We start from the raw sequence: 22,581 nt of genomic DNA, 5'->3' as shown, positions 1-22,581 counted from the left end.
GAAAAAATCGCAAGTAGCAGTTTTATCCAGACACTAGGGTCTGTAACAGACTCCATTCCAACATCCTAACACTCTGTATTTTGTCATAAAGTTCACTCTAGGCAAAAATGTCATCTGTTTTCCCATAGATAGCTCAAAGAAGAATAACTAATTGTTTAGAAGGCAATTCCAGATTTGAATACTGTCGATGGGAGGAGTATAAGAGGCATAGATTTGTTCTGGGTGCCTACTTTAAAGTAACAAATGGCTTAAGTTTAACAAGGGCTTATTGGATTGGATTTTGTTTATTGTCACGTGTACCAAGTGTACAGTGAAAAGTATTTTTCTTTGAGCAGCTCAACAGATCATTAAGTACATGAAAAGAAAAGGAAATAAATAATAGGGCAACACAAGGTACACATCCTGAAGAGATTTCTTTTTTTTTAAATCAGGATTTCATAAGTTTTGTTTAGTGAATTTTGCAAAACCTTTAACTGAATAAATGATCCACTTTAAACAGCGAGAATGTTTGGTAATACAATCTGCCTTTCCCCACATTCTTGCACTGACAGTTTAACGTATTGAAGTTCAAAATGTTTGGGATTAACAATTCAAAAAAGTGAATCTAGAGTAAGAATCTGCAAATTCTTCTCTATCTTGCAGAATATTCTCTGGAATATTTGCAAGTATAAAAGTTAATGGAATATTTGCAAGTATAAAAGTTTCAAAGAGCACTGCAGCGGTATGGATCAGTGATCTAAATCTCACCAGTTTATTGCACACCAATATCAAATAACCACTTGTAAGACAAAAAAAATAAATGTTTCATTTTGACTGCAAATCTTTATACAATATAGAAATGGTATAAGCAAAATTATTGAATACAGCACGTTATTTACTGATGCCTATTATGGTTGGTTTTCAAAATAATAGTTCAAAATTTAGAGAATGGTAATTTCAGTAGTTGAATTTTGGTTCAAGCCTTCTTCGTGCTGTAACATGTTCGCCTTGTCAAAAGCCAAACGACCTTTTACACCTGCACAATGAAATGAAAGAATGTGTAACAGACCACCACATGTTGAACAATAAAATATATTTGTCAGGCAGATGTTCATTAGTTTGATTTATAAATTTGGCAAAAATAATTCAGTTCTGGAGAATTTTGCTGATTTCTCAAGACCAGTAGTTAACAATATTGTGGAAGGAACTCATGAACTTGAGTTGCCAATCAAACCTAGGAAAACATCCCAGAAGGGTAAGCGGCAATAATGGATGTTGGATGTTCAACCAAAGAAGGAATTAATTTTTAAAAATTTGTTCATGGGATGTGGATGTCGTCGGCTGGGCCAGCATTTATTGCCGAACCCGCAGGGCATTTAAAGAGTCAAACGCATGTTTCTGGAGTCACATGTAGGCCAGACCAGGTAAAGATGACTGATTTCTTTCCCTAAAGGACATTAGTGAGCCAGGTGGGTTTTAATGACTATCGGCAATGGTTTCATGGTCACCATTAGACTTTTAATTCCATATTTTTATTGAATTCCAATTTCACCATCTCCCCATTAAGAGGACGAAGGAGTCATTAGCATGATCGGGGTAGGGGGCAATTGGGTGGTAAGTGGCATGGTAGAAGGGGAGTGGGCTGTTGGGTGGTAAGTGGAATGGCAGAGGAGTGCAGAAGGGATTTCCAGATAATGGACCTAATGTACTGGAGGTATAGCTACCAGTAACCTGCTGAAGATGTTGGCGGAAGAGACCACAGGAACACAGGGGGGGATTGTAAGCACTATGTACACAATGATAGTAGTACATTCAAGGATGAGAATTCTGGAACTTCTGGTGGCGCCATGGTCGCTTATTTGGTAGCTCCCGCTCGTGGTGAACCTTTGGGACATTTTCCCCCAACTGATGGAGGTGATTGGTAAAATAGGAGACTGGTGAGATAGAGTCGAAGAATCCTTCACCAGTTTATGGATTTGTGGACCAGAAGTAGTCTGCAAAGAAGAGATGGTTGGGCAAAGAAGGGAGTGGAGTCTGCAGCACAGGAAAACATGGCAAATGCTCAGGGACTGGGATTATTGGCCCAGTGGTCAACGGAACAGCTGGTAGAATTCCTTCAGGAGAGCTTTGCCAAGCAAAGACCAGAATACCGGGACCCAATTAAGATGGGGACTGATCATGTGGAGCAGAGACTGGAAGCCCAGGGCCAGGCAATCCAGAAGGTGGAAGAGGCGTTGCCTGAGCATGAGCACTAGCTAACCGCGATGGCAGCAGAGATGGAGCTGATGAGGGACCACCAGAAAGGCTGCAAGAGAAGGTGGAGGATCTGGAGAACAGGTCGCACAGGCTGAACCTGACCATCGTGGGCCTCCCAGAGGGCAGAGAGGGATCAGACGGAGGGACATATGTGGCGCCTATGTTTGAGAATCTGCTGGGGAAGGTGTTTACTCGGGCGTTGGAGGTGGACAGGGAGCACAGATCGCTTATGAGGATGTCGCAGATGAATGAGCAGCCGAGGCGATGTTGGTACAAATGCACTGGTTCCTGGACAAGGAACAGATCTTGAGGTGGGTCAGGTAGATGAGCTGCAAATGGGAAGATAACGAGCTGTGCATTTACCCAGGACTTGGGTGTGGAACTGGCCAAAAGGGCGTAAAAACTTATATTGGCCCTCTTCAAGAAGGGGGTGTAGTTCGGCATGTTGTACCCAGCTCGTTTGTGAGGCACGTACGAGGGTCAAGAACTTTATTTTGGATCGCCGGATGAGGCGATGAACTTTGTTAAGGACAGGGGGACAGGCAGGTAATGGAGGACATTGAACTTGGGGGCGAATAACTCTGTACCGATGTTGCTAAATTTCTTTTCTCTTTGCGTTTTGTATGTATGGTTTTTTTTACCAATTTTTGGGCCATTGCACAGTTTTGTATGCAGGTTAACTTTGTTCTTAATAGGGGCTAGTGGGTGGAATTTCCTTCTTTGTGTTTGTTGGGGATTGCTATGTTTTGCATATGTATGTTTCAGCGGGGAGGAGGGATGCTTGGCGCCATGGGCAGGATAGCTGGGCGGACTAGCTCATGGAAATGCAGTGGGGGGGGGGGGGCAAGCAGGTGATAAGTTTGTTGAGGGGGGTTGGAATTGTTATTTTGTTTGTGGGGGGATTGATCTGCTGACGGGAGGAACTGGTGCTTGGAGACAAATTGGAGATCGATGAGAGTGAACACCCAAGGACGGGTTGAGGAGGCACGGGACGCGAAATGGAGGCTGGCCCAAGAAGGATGATGGTTGATCGGCGAAGGGTGGGTGGTTGGGTGGGTGGGGGTGCCCCCCGACCAGGCTGATCACATGGAATGTGAGAGGGATGAATGGCTGGTCAAGAGGGCTCGCGTGTTCTTGCATTTGAAGAGTTTGAAGGTGGATGTGGCAATGCTACAGGAAAAACACCAGAGGGTAGTGGATCAGCTAGGTTGGGCAGGTATTTCAATCGGGGCTAGGTAGGGAATATAGTGGTGGACTCAGTGGGGTAGGTATGTTATGGTCAGTGGGAAGCTGGAGGGGATGCCGGAGAAATTAGTGAATATTTACACACCCAATTGGGATGATGCGGAGTTTGAGGCTGGTGTTGAGGAAGATTCCGGACCTGGACTTGCATAGGCTGATCATGGCGCGGGGGGGGGGGGGGACTTTTAATACAGTCATTGATCCGAGGTTAGATCGCTCTAGTTCAAGGACCAGGATGGTGCCAGACGTGGCAAAGGTGCTAAAGGGGTTTATGAAACAGATTGAAGTGGGGTGGTAGATCCATGGAGGTTCGGACAGCCAAGAACGAAAGAGTTTTCTTTTTTCTCCCATATTCACAAAGTGTACTCCTGGGTTGATTTTTTAAAATTTTGTTTTGAACAAGGCTTTGCTGGCGGCAGTGGTGGATGCAGAGTATTCGCCGATTGTTGTGTCGGAGCATGCCCCGCACTGGCTGGATTTACGGGTGAGCAAAGAGGGGCGTCAGCGTCCGCAATAGAGATTGGATGTAGGACTGTTAGCGAATGAGGGGCAGTGCGGGCGGATGAGGGAGACCATCCAGAATTATTTGGAAATAAATGACACGGGGGAAGTTTCGGCAGCAACGGTGTGGGAAGCGCAGAAGGCAGTGATTAGTGGGGAGCTAATTTCAATTCGGGCTCCTACGAAGAAGGTGGAATGGGCAGAGATGGATAGGCTGCTTAAGGAGATACTCCAGGTGGACAGAAGGTATTCTCAAGCCCCGGAGGTAGGGTTGTTGAAGGAGCTGCAGAGGCTACAGATAGAGTTTGGCCTGATATCCACAGGGAAGGCGGTGGGGCAGTTGAGGAAAGCGCGAGGGGCAATATATGAGTATAGTGAGAAGGCCAGTAGGATGCTAGCACACCAGCTCAGGAAAAGGGGGGTGGTTAGGAAGAGTGAAGGATAGAGGGGGGAACATGGTCTTGGACCAAGCTGGGGTGAACGGGGTGCTCAAGGAGTTTTATAGTCGGCTGTACGAGTCGAAGCCCCCAGCAGGGGTGGAGGGCATGAGGCAGTTTTTGGAAGGATTGAAGTTTCCGAAGATGGAGGATGGGTTGGTGGAGGGGTTGGGATCCCCGATCAGGATTATAGAAGTAGTAGAGGGATTGGAGGCCATGCAGTCGGGTAAGGCTCCGGTTCCGGACGGCTACCCAGTGGAATTTTACAAGACGTTTTCTGGGATGGTGGGCCCATTGCTGTTATGGGCATTTAATGAGGCAAGGGAGCGGAGTGTTCTTCCCCCAACAATGTCACAGGCTTTGATCTCATTGATCCTGAAGTGGGAGAAGGACCCAGAGCAATGTGAGTCATACAGACCAATCTCCCTACTGAATGTCGATGCCAAATTGCTGGCCAAAATCCCGGCCTCGAGGATAGAGGATTGTGTTCTGGGGGTGATAGGGGAAGACCAGACGGGATTTGTCCAAGGCAGACAGCTAACGGCCAATGTTAGAAGGCTCCTGAATGTGATCATGATGCCCTCCGAAGGAGGAGGGCAGAGGCGATGGTCGCTATGGATGCGGAGAAGGCCTTTGACCGGGTGGAATGGAATTATTTGTGGGAGGTCCTGGAACGGTTTGGGTTTGGGCAGGGCTTTATTGACTGGGTTCGGTTGCTGTATCAGGCACCGGTAGTCGGGCATCGGTGGCGCTGAGAGCGCCAAAGGACTGGAAGGGGCTAGTCTGGGGGGGAGGGGTGGGTGGTTCTCGGGGTACAAATTGAATATGGGTAAAAGCGAGGTTTTTGTGATGCAGGCAAGGCGACAGGAGAGGAGACTGGGGGAGTTGCCGTTTAAAGTGGTGGGAGTTTTCGCTACTTGGATATTCAGGTGCCACGAGGATGGGAGCAGTTACATAAATTAAATCTGGCCGGATTAGTTGAACAAATGAAGGAGGGCTTTCTGAGTGGGGACACACTCCTTTTGTCACTGGCGGGGAAGGTACAGACCGTATAAAGGACGGTTCTCCTGAGATTTTTGTTTGTTTTTCAGTGCCTCCCTATTTTTATACCAAAGGCCTTTTTCAAGCGGGTGAATAGGGTGATATCTAGGTTTCTGTGGGTGGGTAAAATCCCACTAGTAAAGAAACTGCAGTTGGAGTGGGGGGAGTGCTGGCACTACCGAACTTTAGGAACTACTACCGGGTGGCAAATATAGCCGTGATTAGGAAGTGGGTAGTGGGGGAGGGGTCGGTGTGGGAGCGGGTGGAGGTGGCCTCATATAAGGGCACAAGTTTGGGGGCATTGACCAGGAATGAGGATGGAGGCCGTGACAAAATCGTGGTTTGTGCTGGTGCCAACGATATATTTTATATTCCCAATGTTTGGATGGAGGAAATTGTGCCCTCTCTGAGACCAAATGTCAGCCAAGTAATCATTGTGTGAATGGTGCTTTTACATTCTAAGGTATATAATTGCAACCATTCATTGTATTATATAACTAGCATTATGGCTTTCTTTTTCATTTTGATTATCCTCTTTGATTTACAATAAGCCTTGCACGCAAAATGGCTTGTGTGTAATGCCAAAGTCACAGACAAAAGCACAATGTGAATAGCCGTATTTGTAAGATTTCCCACATGGAAACATGTGATAACCATTTTACAGTTGGACCAACCAAGTATACAAACAATGTCATTCAGAAGTGTTGAGGAAAGTGTAAGCTAAAGTGAATGCTGGAAATCTCAAACAAAATGCTGGAAAGAACAGTAGGTCTGGCAGCATCTGTGGTGAGAGAAACAGAATTAACTCTTTAGAGCTGAAGAGAGGTAAAAGTGTGAAGTATTTCTTACTGTGGAAAAGGTGGAGAAAAATTGGCCTGAGATAGATGGGCATTCAGGAGAGATTTAACAAGGATATCAAAGGGAGTGTTAATGGTAGGTTTAAAGACTAGAAAAGGTGTTCTTGGTGTCTAAGAGGTCAGATGGCAGAATCTGTTACTGGAACAAGAGTCATTGCTCTCTGAAAGCAAAACAAGTTACAGAATTGGGGGGGGGGGGGGGGGGGAGGTTGGGTCACTCGGAGAGGAGAATGGTCAAACTGAAGAACCAAGTTCATGGTATGAAGTTGTTGAACTCCATGGTATAAAGTTGTTGAACTCCATGGTATAAAGTTGTTGAACTCCATGGTATAAAGTTGTTGAACTCCATGGTATAAAGTTGTTGAACTCCATGGTATAAAGTTGTTGAACTCCATGGTATAAAGTTGTTGAACTCCATGGTATAAAGTTGTTGAACTCCATGGTATGAAGTTGTTGAACTCCATGGTATGAAGTTGTTGAACTCCATGGTTCTTCTGTAGGTGTTGCTCTCAATGCTTTTCCTCTTTGTTGTGGAAACTGAAACCAGTCTGGGTGACTACTTTGTGGAACACCTTCATTCAGTCTGCAAAAGTGACTCTTGACCTTCCCATCGTTTGCCATTTCAATTCACCATCTTCCTTTCTTTTTCCATCTTTAGCCTTCTGAAATGTTCTGGTTCTGAACTGTTCTGGTAAAGCCCAATGCAAACTGGAGAAACATCACCTGATTTTCTGATTAGGCACTTTACGCCCTGAGTTCAACAGCTTCAGACCATGACTCACTCTCCTCCATTTTGATTTTCTTTCCCCTTTCTGGACTCCAAAGGGCCACACTTTTTTTTTCTTATGTTTTACCTTCAGAGAGCACTGACTCTTGTTCTGCTATCAATACATTTTGCCTTCTGACCTTTAGGCTAGCATTAGATTCTTCCTGCACTCCCTTTGACTTATGTCTGTGACACCTTTGTCAAATCTCCTGAGCTCCCACCTATCCCTGACCTATTTTGCTCCAACTCTTCCACCATATAAAGTCCATCCCATTTCTCCCTCCGTTCACCTCTGAAGATGTCACTTGGCTTCTGCATGTCCATCAGTGGGGAGAAAAGCAATGTTGAGTGAAGGAGTTAAGCTAATTGGTAATGCCCTCTTAAGATAATAGAATATTAAGATACAGCATTAAGGTTAACAAACTAATAATAGCCACTTGGATGAGATATTAGAAGGCAACTGGTACTTTTTGAAATGCACTCCACCAGGAAGATAGCAAATTGATGAGAAAAGAGAATAAAAAGAGTTTATATTTCAAGAATAAACATTACCAAAAGATTGGAGGGCTTCTCTTGCTGCGTCTCGCACACTTACTCTTTGAGAGTGGCACAAGCTGGCAATCTGTTCAATGCTTTCCACAGCCTTGAAGGAAGAACAAAGTGAGAGATTCTATTACCTATGTGGAAGAGCAAGTTTAACAGTTCTGCTACATCTTCTAATTGGTTCCCTAACTCTTCATTCGTGGTTTGTAACACAAGCAACTTGATAACACAGTAATTTTCATGAGTTGCCCACCATGCTATTTTCTTCACTTCAAAAATTAGAATGCACCCTTGTCAGATTTGGTCAGTCCAAAACTACTAATCACATTTCCTAACAGCATGCCGACAAAGACTTGGAAAGCGATGAAATAAATACACTAGAACTTAGCTCCAGAACATTTGTCTTAAACAGTGGAGACTGTAGCATGGTGTCACTGGATTGGTGATATAGAAAACTGAGGCTCATGCACAGGGGATGTTGGTTCAGGGGACGTGGATTCAAATCCCACCAAGGCTTCTAGTGCAATTTGCATTTTATAAATCTGGAACATAAATCCAGCTTAATGGTAACTAAGACAATCATCAACAAATGTAAAAACCCATCTGGTTCACTAATGCCCTGTCGGGAAGGAAATCCTTATTTGGTCTGGCAGACAGGCGACTCTTAACTTCCCTCTGAAATAGCCCAGCAAACCAATCAAGTTCAAGGACATAATTATTTTGAAGTAGACGTGAAAGCTGAATGAGGAATGGCTAGTAACATCATGTCCTTACGTTAAAAGACACTTTCATGTCACTGGTATAATATTTTAGACATTATGACTGCAGCTTTCCAGCCACAGAATCCCTACAGGGCAGAAGGCGGTGTGGTAACCTGACGGGGCCTGGTTTTGAGCCCAATTAAATTGGATATTTAAAAATAAAGAATTAGGCACTTTAAATCAAACTGCAATCAAAGCTCAGGCATGCTGTTGGGAATCGTCCAAAGTCAAATACACAATCGACTGACAACTGCCAGAAGTATGTCTGAAACACACCCGTCAATCACCCATCAGGAGATTTTGACATGACCGGTCAATTGTCAGTAGCTCAGATCGAGCCAAACTCTCGGGCACCCAGAGTTTCTGCTGTTATCTTGCATGGGAATCAACCGAACCATTGGGTGGTGATACTCCACCCAGAGGCCTCATGGCAGAAAGCCAGAGGAAATGGAAAAAGGGCGTGATGGGAGGGTGGAAAAAAACAGGCACCTGAGGCACAGCAGCAGTGAAGACTCCAGGCAGAGGCAATCAATACATCTGAGAAGGAAGGAAGGAAGAAGCTGCCAGCGAAATGACGGACCAGAGTGACTCAAGAATCGGACCCACAGTTCGATCAAGCCATCTTTGTGGGTGGTATAACTGAATCTTGGGTGTTTCTAGTATATATTTTGGGTTAACTTTACGCTAATAAAGATTGTTGAATTTATACTTGTGTTTGTCCTTTGTTCTCCTTGCTATTAAAAAACACCTAGGTAAAACTTTGATTAAAATATTGGTCGAAGTATCTGAGGTTTTGCAGACACAACATTGACACAGATGGAACTTTGATAAGAAGTGACCATGTTGCTCCAAATTCAAACCCGGTATTCTCTGACACTCCGTCTGAGCCTGAATTAATAAGACAAATGCTCCACGTGACGGACAGAAGGACTAATACAGATTTTGACCAGTAAATTGAACCATATTGAGAAATAAACTATTTACCTGGAGTGCAAGGTTTACAAACAGTACTCAGAAGTATTATAGCCGAGAGAATTGGGTAAACTCTGGGAGGGAATTTAGTGTCAACTGGACCCCTCTCCCGATTTGGGCAGCACAGTAGCACAAGTGGCTAGCACTGTGTTGCTTCACAGCTCCAGGGTCCCAGGTTCGATTCCCGGCTTGGGTCACTGTCTGTGCGGAGTCTCCATGTGCTGCCCGTGTCTGCGTGGGTTTCCTCGCACAGTCCAAATACATGCAGGTTAGGTGGATTGGCCATGCTAAATTGCCCATAGTGTCCAAAACGGTTAGGAGGGGTTATTGGGTTACGGGGATAGGGTGGAAGTGGGGGCTTAAGTGGGTCAGTGTAGACTCGATGAGCCGAATGGCCTCCTTCTGCACTGTATGTTCTATGATTGATTCCCATACCCCTTGTCACGAACTCCAGAAGTAAAGAATTAGTTATGGCCAGCTGTGCTGATTCGGAGGAACCCTCCTAAGAATAGGAAATTTCTTAACTGTGTAAATTGGATCTGGGATCCAAAGGAGAAAAATGTTTAAGGGCAGCACGGTAGCACAAGTGGATAGAACTGTGGCTTCACAGCGTCAGGGTCCCAGGTTCAATTCCCCGCTGGGCCACTGTCTGTGCTGAGTCTGCACGTTCTCCCCGTGTCTGCGTGGGTTTCCTCCGGGTGCTTTGGTTTCCTCCCACAGTCCAAAGACGTGCAGGTTAGGTGGATTGGCCATGATAAATTGCCCTCAGTGACCAAAAAGGTTAGGAGGGGTTATTGGGTTACGGGATAAATTTAGGTAATTACAAGTAAGGGACTTTGCACGGAAGGTGTGGAAAGGGTTTCCCAGGTTGCCGAAGTATGCCCTATTGGAACGGTTGCTGCTTCCGGAAGTGGAAGGTGAGGGTAGGATTGGGGACATATATGGGTAGCTGGGGGAGCAGGGGGGATCCCAAGTAGTGAAGATCAAGGAGAAGAGGGAGGGCGAGTTGGGAGAGAGATAGGTTGGGGGGTGTGGAGTGAGGCACTGCGTAGGGTGAATTCGACCTCCTCGACTGCAAGGATGAGTTCGATACAGTTTAAGGTGGTTCACAGGGTGCACATGACTAGGGCGAGGATGAGTGGGTTCTTCCATGGGGTGGCAGACGAGTGTGAGAAGTGCAAGCGAGGACCAGCAAACCAGGCACATGTGATCTGGGGCTGTGAGAAGTTAGAGAGATACTGGGTGGGAGTGTTCTGGACACTAGCAAAGGTTGTGGGGGTGGGGTTGGGCCGGACCTGATAGTGTAGATTTTTGGGATATCGGAAATGCCGGAGCTGATGGAGGGGAGGAAGGCCGAAGCCGTGACCTTCACCTCCCTGGTTGTCCGGCGAAGAATGTTGCTGGAATGGAGGTCGACAGCATCGCCACGGGCGGCGGCCAGGCTAGGGAACCTCTACGGCTTCCTCCAGTTGGAGAAAATTAAGTTTGAATTGAGAGTTTGAGCGGAGGGCTTTGAGACACGGTGGGGATTGAAGGAAAAATGAAAATCGCTTATTGTCACGAGTCGGCTTCAATGAAGTTACTGTGAAAAGCCCCTAGTCGCCACATTCCGGCACCTGTCCGGGGAGGCTGGTACGGGATTGTTGGTGGCCATTTTTGAGGAATTGTTCATCACGTGGGGGCGTCGGGGGAAAAAACCTGCACAGACTGTAAAACTGTTTTGGGGAGAGTGTTTCCCAGATTATTTATGTTTTTGTATTTTTTAAATTTTGTTTGGAATAAAATACAGTTCATAAAAACACGAATCCGGCTCATGAAAGGCTTCTTCAAATTCACATTTATTGACCTTTCCAAAACATTCTATGAAAAAGAGCATATTAGCATATTATTGTTTAAAACATGACAATTACTTTATTCTGCTTAGTGGTCCATCCTGTCAGCTCTAAATGTTAACTTTATATATGACTTGCATTCATCATAACCAAACCAGATCTGTTAAAAGCGGAACTTAGCCGTGTCCATGGATTAAAAAGATTACAAAGGTTTTTTTCCCCGGTTTTTTTATAAATGTAGAGTATCCAATTAATTTTTTCCTATTAAGGGGCAATTTAGCGTGGCCAATCCACCTAGCCTGCACATCTTTTTGGGTTGTGGGGGTGAAACCCACGCAAACACGGGGAGAATGTGCCAACGACCCAGAGCCGGGATCGAACCTGGGACCTCGGCGCCGTGAGGCAGCAGTGCTAACCCACTGCGCCACCATGCTGCCCCAAACAATTACAAAGTTAATTGTCCATATTAATGAAATGAAAATCACTTATTGTCACAAGGTGGCTTCAATGAAGTTACTGTGAAAAGCCCCTAGTCGCCACATTCTGGCGCCTGTTCGGGGAGGCTGGTACGGGAATCGAACCATGCTGCTGGCCTGCTTGGTCTGCTTTAAAAGCCAGCGATTTAGCCCAGTGTGCTAATGATGGGTTTGAGGACTTTTATTTACTTTGAAATAGTTGCAAATATATTTTGGTGCTGTCAATAGAAGCATGATGTATATTAAGCACCGAACATACCTTCAGTTGTTTAAGTGCCATGCAGGCAGCTCTCTGGAGTTGTGCATCTTTTTCTTGCAAGGTTTCTGTGTAGTAGGCCAAAGCCTGCGAATTGTGAAATTGGACTCATTAACCAGTTATAAATCGTTAAAATGACAAATACATTAACCATATTGAATCCACGGCACAAAATACCACTGAATTGACATTTAAGCACTATTGATATTTTGTGATAAATCTATTAGATTTTGCTACAGTGGGACATCGCATGGCGCATTCTGTTCTTTAGACTTGTTTGTTTTTAAACTTTGCCGTCACCATGTGATGTGGGCGTGGGAATAGAAGCTTTTCCACGGGCACTTCTTAAAATCCTTCTTTTATCCTGGGCTGGATTCTCCGAGCCTCCACGCCGAAATCACGTTTGGTGCGGGGGCGGAGAATGGGCGTTCGTACGGGAATCGTAGCCGGCACCGCTGAGGCGATTCTCCGCTCGTGAATCGCGCGCGCATGGTCTACTCAGCGTGGGTAGGGGGCGATTGACAGAGGCCCACCCCCCCCAATTCACCAAGTGTAACTGGCCGAGTTCCTGACAGCGTGGTTCTAACCACCTATCGGCCATCGGGAACCTTGGGTAGCGGCTGCGGACTCAGTCTACGGCTGCCCTGGTGAGGGGGTGGGGGGGATCCTTCACTGGGGGGGGGGGCCTCGTGGACGGCCAGGCAAGCGAATGGGTGGCAACGATCCGTGGACCCGCACGATCTCGAGGGACCTACTTCATCCATCATGATCCGTGGTGCGAGTCCGCCATGTCGCATAGGGCATGCCGCTGGACTCCCGACTGGAAGTGCAAGGCCCCTTTCTTAAGGAAAGTCCAGAGTGAAACGCCAGCATTTTTACGCTGGCGTGGGGACATAGCCCCATTTTTTTGAGAATCCAGCCCCCTGTCTGCATGTCACATGTTTGCCTAATCTGGGAGTCAGGAGTTAATACTCCATAGTAAGCCCCTAGAAGATATTTGGAGGAGTATTGTAGAAAAACTGCTGAGGGAACCTGAGAAATCTGGCGATAAAAGGGAACAGTTACAGCACGGTAGCGCAAGTGGATAGCACTGTGGCTTCACAGCGCCAGGGTCCCAGGTTCGATTCCCCGCTGGGTCACTGTCTGTGGCGAGTCTGCACGTTCTCCCCGTGTGCGTGGGTTTCCTCCGGGTGCTCCGGTTTCCTTCCAAAGACATGCAGGGTAGGTGGATTGGCCATGATAAATTGCCCTTAGTGACCAAAAAGGTTAGGGGGGTATTGGGTTACAGGGATAGGGTGGAAGTGGGGGCTTAAGTGGGTCAGTGCAGACTCGATGTGCTGAATGGCCTCCTCCTGCACTGTATGTTCTATGTTCTATATAAAACACGGGTGACGCCGTCTTTTCAATATGGTGACCTGATCCTCGAGCGGGCTCTTGATCTGGCACTTGCTGAGGTGCAGCAATTGATGACTGCGAACATTATCGCCAATATCAGAGTAACCTGATGACAAACTTGGCTTGCTGAAACAGAATCGAAGTGATCATGAGGCCGGGCTGCAGAATAATAATAAAAGGCTCAATGAAACTGAGGAAGGAATCCTGAATGTTGAAAAGGTTGCTTCCTCTGTGGAAGTTTGCATTCTCTCCTTGGAAAACCAGCTGCGAGGTATGTCAGAAATCCTGAGAAATTTGGAGAACCAAGGCTGGAGAAGAAATGTTCGGGTTGTCTGTTTGCCAGAAGAAGTGAAGGCTAAGGCGCCTGTTCGGTTTTTTCAGAGCTGGCTGCCACATTTCCTTAAGCTGGATGTGAAGGCTGGGTGTTTCAAGTTGGATAGGATGTACTGTATCCTGTCTTTGAGGCCTAGGGACAATCAACATCAATCATAAATTCAGAGATCACCAGAAAATTCTGGAAGCGGCTTGGCATGGCAGGACCCCCATGAGGGGGCAAGGATCTCCTTTTTCCAGGATTTCTCGGGCCACACAGGACCACACAGCTGAAGCGTTGTGGTTTCGATGAAGTCCTAAAACAGCTCAAGACTGCTGGAGTGAATTATACCCTGCTTTATCCTGCAACTCTGAGGATGATATCAGACGACTACATTAATTCTTTCAATAGTCCATTCAGAAAATGGCCTTCGCTAAGCCCCTGAAAGGCAAGGGACATGGACCGACAATCTGCAGCTCGTTGAAATTTAAATTTTGGACTTCTCCCTTGTGGTGATCACAAGTTAACCAGATGCAACACAACTGAGCGACCACTAGAGGGAGCACGGGAGAGCCATATAAATAGATCAGGACAGGAAGTGAGGACACACTCTTCACAGCAGGGGAGCTGGTAAGCAGGACACACAGCAAGCAAAGCTGGTAGTTAGCACTGGAAGGTAGTTCTAGGTCGAGCTCTGGAAACTGAACGAACCCACAATAAAGCATCTTCTCCACACTTGAGACTGCGAGCTTTATTAAGACACGAGGAACAACACATGGTACCAGCAGTGATTTCAGACGCTTACTACAGGACAACTCAGCTGCAGATACAGAAAGCACAAAATGGCATGGAAATCTCCTACTGGACATTCGACTGGGGAAGACATCGCTAATTCGAGGATGTGGCATGGATACCCACCTCAGCTGGACACGACTGGTAATGTAAGAAATGTCTGGAAAAGGTTTAAACAAATGTTCGATTTTTATCTCATAGCTAATGATGTAGCAGACGCCTCAGACAAAATTAAAATAGCAATTCTCATCGAAGGGCCTGTCAATAGGAAAGTGTATAATGGATTTAAACACTCAAAGGTGAAGACAGGAACAGCTTACAAACGTTACTAAACAAATTTGAAGAGTACTGTGAGAAATTTGAACAGCAAGGCATGCTCACAGTCCAACCTGCACAGAGACTGAGTGATGCAAGACTTAAAAAATCACAAAAAGATCAGGAAATCGCGAATGCACAGTACAGATCAAAAAGAAGAAATAACATGAATTTTTCACAAAGCCAAAACGCTGAAATCCAGTCCAGATCGGAAAGAAAAGGTAACTTACAACTTTTAGAAAGAAAAAACGCTGAAATCCGCGATAAAATGGCGTCGGGGCACATTTTGCAGTCTCTGGTAAGCAAAGAACTACAAATCGCGTCTGCGCATGCGCCGGAACCGGAAGTCGCGCATGCGCAGTTTACAAAAGATCGCGTCGCGGATCGTTATGCGCATGCGCAAGCCGCGCATGCGCAGTCAAAAAAAGTCTTCGTCGCGGACCGTCATGCGCATGCGCAAGCCGCGCATGCGCAATGGACACCGAACCGCACAAGGAAAGAAAGCCGATTTGCGCATGTGCAAGTCGTTCCTACGCGTGACGTCATGACGTCTGAGAATCCTGACCACGCCCACTTAAAAGGGAAATGCCCGAAAATTGAAACCAAGACACTTAAAGTGGTAAAACCAAATTTTCTTGCCTCAGAACACAGAAAAACGCCTGAACTTAAACCAACAGTGAAAAACAACTTGCACAAAACCTTGGAAAAAGCTGCCTTCACCACACACAGTGAAGCGAACAAAAAGAATTCCGAAACAACAAAAGATGATTTGTTTTTCGACGATTACCTCTCAGACCTGACTGGGTCAGTCGGATATGCTTATCACAGCATCAGCGACACGGTCGCAAAGTACAACACGAACCAACTCGTGGTAGATGAATCCAACCAAAATGCTTTGGTTTTCGAAGAATACTACTCAGACATGGCTGAGTCAGTCGGATATGCTTATCACAGCATCAGCAACACGGTCGCAAAGTTCAACACGAATCAACTCGTGGTAGAAGAATCCAACCAGGATGATTTGGTTTTCGGAGAATACTACTCAGACACAGCTGAGTCAGTCGGATATGCTTATCACAGCATCAGCGACACGGTCGCAAAGTTCAACACGAATCAACTCGTGGTAGAAGAAGCCAACCAAGATGAAATGGGTATCAAAGAATACTACTCAGACATGGAGGAGTTATTTGGACATGCTGATCACAGCATCAGCGACACCGTTGCAAAGCTCAACACGAATCTACTCATGGTGGATGAATCCAACACCATGGTGCCATGGCAGCTCGTCGATACATTAGATGACAGCAATACCCAAGACGAAGACGACGCCACACAGAGAGCACAGGAAGACTCCACGGAGCGAGCGATGACAGGCTCCACAGTGCGGGTGATGAAAGACGCCAACAGGGATGCAAGCAAACACTCCCGGGCGGACACCAAGCATGAACAAGACCATGAAGGTAAACCCGCTGTACCTGAGCAACCGCAAGCAGACTATGAAAGTCTACCAAGCTCACAGGAACAAGAAGAAAGAGCGGACTATGAAAGTCCAACACGCTCACAGGAACAAGAAGAAAAAGCAGACTATGAAAGTCCAACACGCTCACAGGAACAAGAAGAAAGAGCAGACTATGAAAGTCCAACACGCTCACAGGAACAAGAAGAAAGAGCGGACTATGAAAGTCCAACACGCTCACAGGAACAAGAAGAAGACAATGCACCTCTGCCCACTGCATGCGAAGACAGTGACAAGGTGATCACACTCAACGTACAGGATCACAGTGAGACTGACAGTTCTCAGCTTGTCTGTACCGAAGCACAGAGCGAAAACAGTGACAAGGTGCTCGCACTCGACGTACAGGATCACAGTGAGACTGACAGTTCTCAGCTTGTCTGTACCGAAGCACAGAGCGAAAACAGTGACAAGGTGCTCGCACTCGACGTACAGGATCACAGTGAGACTGACAGTTCTCCGCTTGTCTGTACAGAAGCACAGAGTCGGGCCACCCAACAGTCCAGAGAGACGATGCCGAAAGAAACCATGCAGATTCTGACTCCAGAAGAGGAGCACCTGGAGTCCAGAGACATCAAACAAAAAGAAACCATGCAGATTTTGACTCCAGAAGAGGAGCACCTGGAGTCCAGTGAGATAACATCAACAGAAATCATGAAGATTTTAACTCCAGAAGCGGAGGACCAAGAGTCTAGAGAAACCACGTCAACTGAAATCATGCAGATTTGGACTCCAGAAGAGGAGCGCCGAGAGTCCACAGACACCGCGTCAAATGTAATCAAGAAGACTTTGACTCCGGAAGACGAGCACCAAGAAAGCAAAGATGCGGAATCCAATTCTCCACAACTGATTGATGTCACCTGCACCGATGCAACATCAGATCATTCGCACCACTCGCGAGACGGAATGCTCAATGACTCAAATTATCCACTCGGGACACTCATAGAGTATAACAAGAAAAACAAAAGTCAAAAGAAACACAGCAAGAACAAAAACAACATGAAGCGCGACAAGACCAACAACAATAGCAAGAAGCACAGCAGAAACGAGAACGACAACAGCAAGAATAAAAGCAACATGAAGCGCAACAAGACAAACAACAACGTCAGGCACAAACATAGCGACAACAACAAAGACGGAAACGACAAAAACAGCGACAAGTACGGCAACGGAAACAACAAAAACAGGAACGACAGAAACAACAGCAATGAAACAACGACTTGTACACAATGGCACTACTTGGCACATGATGGACGATGCCACAGCACACTGCAAAACGATAACAAGACTACAAACATGTCATGGGATGACAACGAATCGCACAAACTCACGTCTGCTCCAGAACAAGCAAGCACACCAGCATCCAAGGCGGATGAGACAATAAATCAACACCACAAGCACAAAAAAAAAAGTCCATGCCAGTCAACATCAGTGATGTGACCATGCAAACACCTCGGGATGACGCATTGGGTACTTAAGATAACAAGGAACACCAACAACATTCACAGCGGACTTGCAATATCAATATCACCACGTCATCAACAACAAAAAGAAAAAAAAAGCTCTGAACAAATTCATCAAGTTTGGACTCATAAATGTGTTTATTAAGTTTGGACATATAAATACATTGGCTTTGTTAACCAAGGCAATAGCATCATCACTTGTATAGATACGCATATCATAAGTTACTGTTTTGTATAATTTTCCTTAATGATGTACAGAAACTATGTAATGAGAAAGAGGGGGATGTGGTGATCGTAGATTGACCAGATACAAAAACAACAGAGCAAACACGAGCGGGAGAGCTATAAATACACTGGGACAGGATGTACAATTTTCTTTAACGATGTTCAGAAAATATGTTAAGAGAAAAAGGGGGATGTGGTGATCACAAGTTAACCAGATGCAACACAACTGAGCGACCACTAGAGGGAGCACGGGAGAGCCATATAAATAGATCAGGACAGGAAGTGAGGACACACTCTTCACAGCAGGGGAGCTGGTAAGCAGGACACACAGCAAGCAAAGCTGGTAGTTAGCACTGGAAGGTAGTTCTAGGTCGAGCTCTGGAAACTGAACGAACCCACAATAAAGCATCTTCTCCACACTTGAGACTGCGAGCTTTATTAAGACACGAGGAACAACACATCCCTGTTATTTTTTTCTCTGATTTTACCTTGTCATGTATCCTGTTTATTGGGAGGTGTTAACATTTGAGTACTATGCTGAATGTCTTATCCTTAGAAATCTGAGGGTCTTTTACTCATATAAACTGTGCCACGTGCTAATTATCCATCTTTTCCTCTTTTTTTTAAATAAATATAGAGTACCCAATTAATTTTTTCCAATTAGGCGGCAATTTTACATGGCCAACCCACCTACCCTGCACATCTTTGGGTTGTGGGGGCAAAACCCACGCAAACACGGGGAGAATGTTCAAACCCCACACGGACAGTGACCCAGGGTTGGGATCTAACCTGGGACCTTGGCGCCGTGAGGCAGCAGTGCTAACCACTGCACCACCATACTGCCGATCTTTTTCTCTTCTAATCCGTATTGTTATGATGGTAATACTGATTATATTATATTCTTTATTCATGATAGAATTGAGTAAAGCCATTGCTCGAGGTAGGTGGAAGGGTCTTCATGGGTGGGTCCAAAATACAGGGGAGACATTTGGCGGCCATTGCCTTGTTGGCTCTTCTCCTCTCTTTCAAGGAGTATGTCTCTTGATGGTAATGATGGTATGGCTGTTGGGTTCGCCTTCCAGGTCCTCACCTGTGTTGCGGAATCTTCCCTTAGAACTTTTGTGGTTGTGATATTTTTGCATTTTTGTTGTTTTGGGGTTTGTGTGATGTTGTCTGAATCCTACAATGGTACAGACATGTGTTTTATTTGAGAAAATAATGTTTTAGAGATATTCTGTTGCCACTGGTGCAGCTTGAGATGAGGCAGGTGAGTTTTGGTGCATACCCAAATGTGGCGCGGAAATCCTATCCTATTTTTCGTCTTGTGGGCTGTGCAATGGCGGTAGCTAATTTGAAATTATGATCCTGGAATGTATGGGGAATTCATCATCCTATCAAAAGAATTCTCAGCGAGATTCTCCGTTCTTGAGACTAAGGGCGGGATTCACTGTTCCCCCACCTCCCAGCAATTTAATAATCGGCGATCGGGCGGAAAATCCCCTCTGACGCCGAAACAGAAATGAAGCCTGTTTGACGCAGGTTTTGTAACCTCTGTCCCCTCTGAAATGGCGTCATCTCGTTACGTGCCGATGGGCCGGGTTCCCGACCGCACGTTTGACGTGTGGCCTCAGAGGTTGGGAACCTGATGAGGCGACTGCGGACTCTGTCACAGTCGGGCTGGAGCTTGCTGCTGGCCAGGGGGACTTCCGCGAGGGCTCGGGGGACTGGTGAGGGTTTGCCATAGGGTGTCCAGGGGGACACGATCTGGCAGGTCGGGTCCGCGCACGGCCGGCGCCATGTTTTATGGTCTGACTGCTACAGGTTGTCGGCGTGCGCATGCACGGATCCAGCCATTCTGCAGCTGTTTTTATCGTGGGAGCTGGGCGTTTTATGTGGTGTGGCTGCTAGCTCCTCAGTAGTCACAGGATTGTTGAGGGGTCGGCACTGATATTTTTGACGTAAAACGCCTCAGATCCTCCGCACTTAGGGCTGTATTCACCGTTTTTGAGCCTAAGTGTTGACGCCAGGGCAGATTTCGTGGACTTCTACGACAGCACAGCTGACGCCGCACCTGGACTAATTCAGCGACCGTTCAAGGGCTACCACCGTTAAAGGGAGCCACATGGAACACAATCAATTCCAATGAGAAATTGTGCACGTTTTGCCGGATTTGCAATTGACACTCAGGAGGCTGACAAGCTGCAACTTCACTCCCTACACAAACCAAAATAGCATCAAGGAGATCGGCCCCAAGATTCACTAATGCTGCGCGTGAGACCCTCCTGGATGCCGTGGAGGAGAGGTGGCCACCCTATACCCCAGAGCAAGAAGGAGGCTGCCAGCCGCCACCATTCGCCGTGCCAGGGCGCAGTTGGCAGAGGCTGTCAATGTCACGAGTAGCAGCATCCGGACCCGCCTGCAGTGCTGTAAAAAACTGCACAAACTCCTCGGGGCAGCCAGGGTGAGTAGGTAATACTGTGCCCCTGGCACCAACCCTCATCCTACATACCCATTACCCCACCCCACCCTCCCAACCCGGAGGGTGTCTGAACCCATACCGCAACTGGGCTAACCACTGTGCTACCGAGCTGCCCTTTTCCTTTTTGGTGGCCTCCTTCAGCATTCACTGGCTGCTGCACTTACCCCCCACCCCCCACCTTTCAATCAACTTTACAGGGCTAATTTTCATCAGTTAATTGGACCTACTAGATGAGATTTGACTCGTTGATCCTCCCTGCCGGCATCGTGGTTGAGGAGGATTGCTTTAATTAAGATAAATGCGTTGCCTAAATAGCTGTATCCCTTGCAGATGTTGCCAATCTTGTTCCCTGCTAGAGTCTTAAAGGAGATTAATGGAATTATTAGCTTGTTTATTTGGAATCAAAAGGAGTCTGATCTGAAGTTCACCAAGCTGCAGTGCCCAGGTTCTGAGAAGGGGTCTGGGTGTCCTCCATATTCAGCTGTACCAATTAGCCTCTCATAGAATTTACAGTGCAGAAGTAGGCCATTCGGCCCATCGAGGCTGCACCGGAGCACCCTACTTAAGCACACAGCTCCACCCTATCCCCGTAACCCAGTAATCCCACCTAATCTTTTTTGGACGCAATGGGCAATTTATCATGGCCAACCCACCTAACCTGCACATATTTGGACTGTGGGAAGAAACCGAAACAACCCGGGGGAAACCCACACAGACACGGTGAAAACATGCAGACTCTGCACAGACAGCGCCCCAAGCGAATCAAACCTGGGAGCCTGGCGCTGTGAAGCAACAGTGCTAACCATTGTGCTACTGTGCCTCTCATCTTAGGTTTGTAAGGGACTGGATTAGGAAGGATCCTACCTCCATTTGGCTCTATATTAAAAGAGACCAGACAGCTTTCCCTTTGCAGTTATTTTATGGGAACTTTAAGTTGGGTTCTGCCAGGTGCAATAGTCCTATTACTTACTATTAATGTTCTTAGAGCATGGAGGACGGTCCAACAATTAGAAGATATATGTAAACTGACTTACACTCTTTCGCCTATCTAGTGCTGCCAGATCTCCCACCTCGTCTAATGGACCATGGATTCGACACTTGGACAGATCGGAGCCTGTGTACGCTGGGAGATATGGGAGATCGGAGCCTGTGTACGCTGGGAGATATGGGAGATCGGAGCCTGTGTACGCTGGGAGATATGGGAGATCGGGGCCTGTGAACGCTGGGAGATATTGGAGATCAGGGCCTGTGTACGCTGGGAGATATTGGAGATCAGGGCCTGTGTACGCTGGGAGATATGGGCCAGGATTCTCCAAGACTCCGTGCCGCAATCGCGCTCGGCGCAGGGGCGGAGAATGGGTGGCGGACCTGTGATCGGGTCTGCCGCCTTCCCGCGATTCTCCGGTGACTGGACAATCGCCGCCAGCCGCGCGTGCACGCGACCGACGCGGCGCCGTTGAAAGAGGCCCCCGCGGCGATTCTCCTCGGACGACCGGCCGAGTTCCCACCGGCGTGGTTCACGTATGTTTCCACATGGCGGGAGCTCGGAGTCGCGGCTGCGGTGGCCATCCTGGTGGATTGGGGGGGGGGGGGGCCTCCACGATGGCCAGGCCCACGATCGGTGGCTGCCGATCGGCTGGCAGGCGCAATCTGTGTGGGTCCACCATGTTGCCGGGGCCGCCGCCACAGGCGGCCACCGCGTGCCTGTGTGGACCCGCGGCCAGCGGTGCAGTGCCCGTATCGGCTGCGTGGAGCTCTCCAGGGCCCTGCTAGCCCCTTAAAAATGGAGAATCACTCCGACTTTCTAGAAAAATGTCCGGACTGATTCGTGCCTCTTTCTTTGCGGGCATTGGGACATAGCCCCATTATTGGAGAATCCGGCCCCATTTACTGGTGCCTCCTTATCATCCTTTGAGTAGCAATGCCAACAATTTGATATCCCAAGTCACTCCTTTTTTAAGTATCTGCAACTTGGAGACTTTGGGCGGGATTCTCCGACCCGGCGGGAATGGTCGGAGAATCGCCGGGGGGCGGCGTGAATCCCGCCCCCGCCAGCAGCCGAATTCTCTGGCGCCGGGGATTTGGTGGGGGCGGGAATCGCGCTGCGCTGGTCAGCGACCTCTGCCCTCCGGCGATTCTCCGGCCCGCGATGGGCCAAGTGGCCGCC

The 22,581-nt window shown here is 47.2% G+C and overlaps 1 protein-coding gene across 10 annotated transcripts in view; it reads right to left on the bottom strand.

Annotated features, from left to right (window-relative positions):
• Positions 1-722: 722 nt before the first annotated feature.
• Positions 723-22,581, bottom strand: part of ripor3 (RIPOR family member 3) — a 318,117-nt gene continuing 296,258 nt past the window's right edge. For 7 of the 10 annotated variants that reach the window (XM_038803147.1, XM_038803155.1, XM_038803146.1 and 4 more), the window contains 3 exons: positions 11,923-12,006; positions 7,632-7,722; positions 723-1,015 (listed from right to left, as the gene is read on the bottom strand). In XM_038803147.1, the coding sequence (XP_038659075.1) occupies positions 921-1,015; positions 7,632-7,722; positions 11,923-12,006 (270 nt within the window). In that variant the 3' untranslated portion in view covers positions 723-920. Of the gene's footprint in view, positions 1,016-7,631; positions 7,725-11,922; positions 12,007-22,581 lie in introns of all 10 variants that reach the window. The other 3 variants (XM_038803151.1, XM_038803150.1, XM_038803152.1) reach the window with 3 other exon arrangements.

This window comes from Scyliorhinus canicula, chromosome 7 (assembly GCF_902713615.1).
Source record: "Scyliorhinus canicula chromosome 7, sScyCan1.1, whole genome shotgun sequence".
Taxonomy (NCBI): domain Eukaryota; kingdom Metazoa; phylum Chordata; class Chondrichthyes; order Carcharhiniformes; family Scyliorhinidae; genus Scyliorhinus; species Scyliorhinus canicula.
Note: the sequence above shows the minus strand (reverse complement) of the source record. Positions and strands in the feature narration are given on the sequence as shown.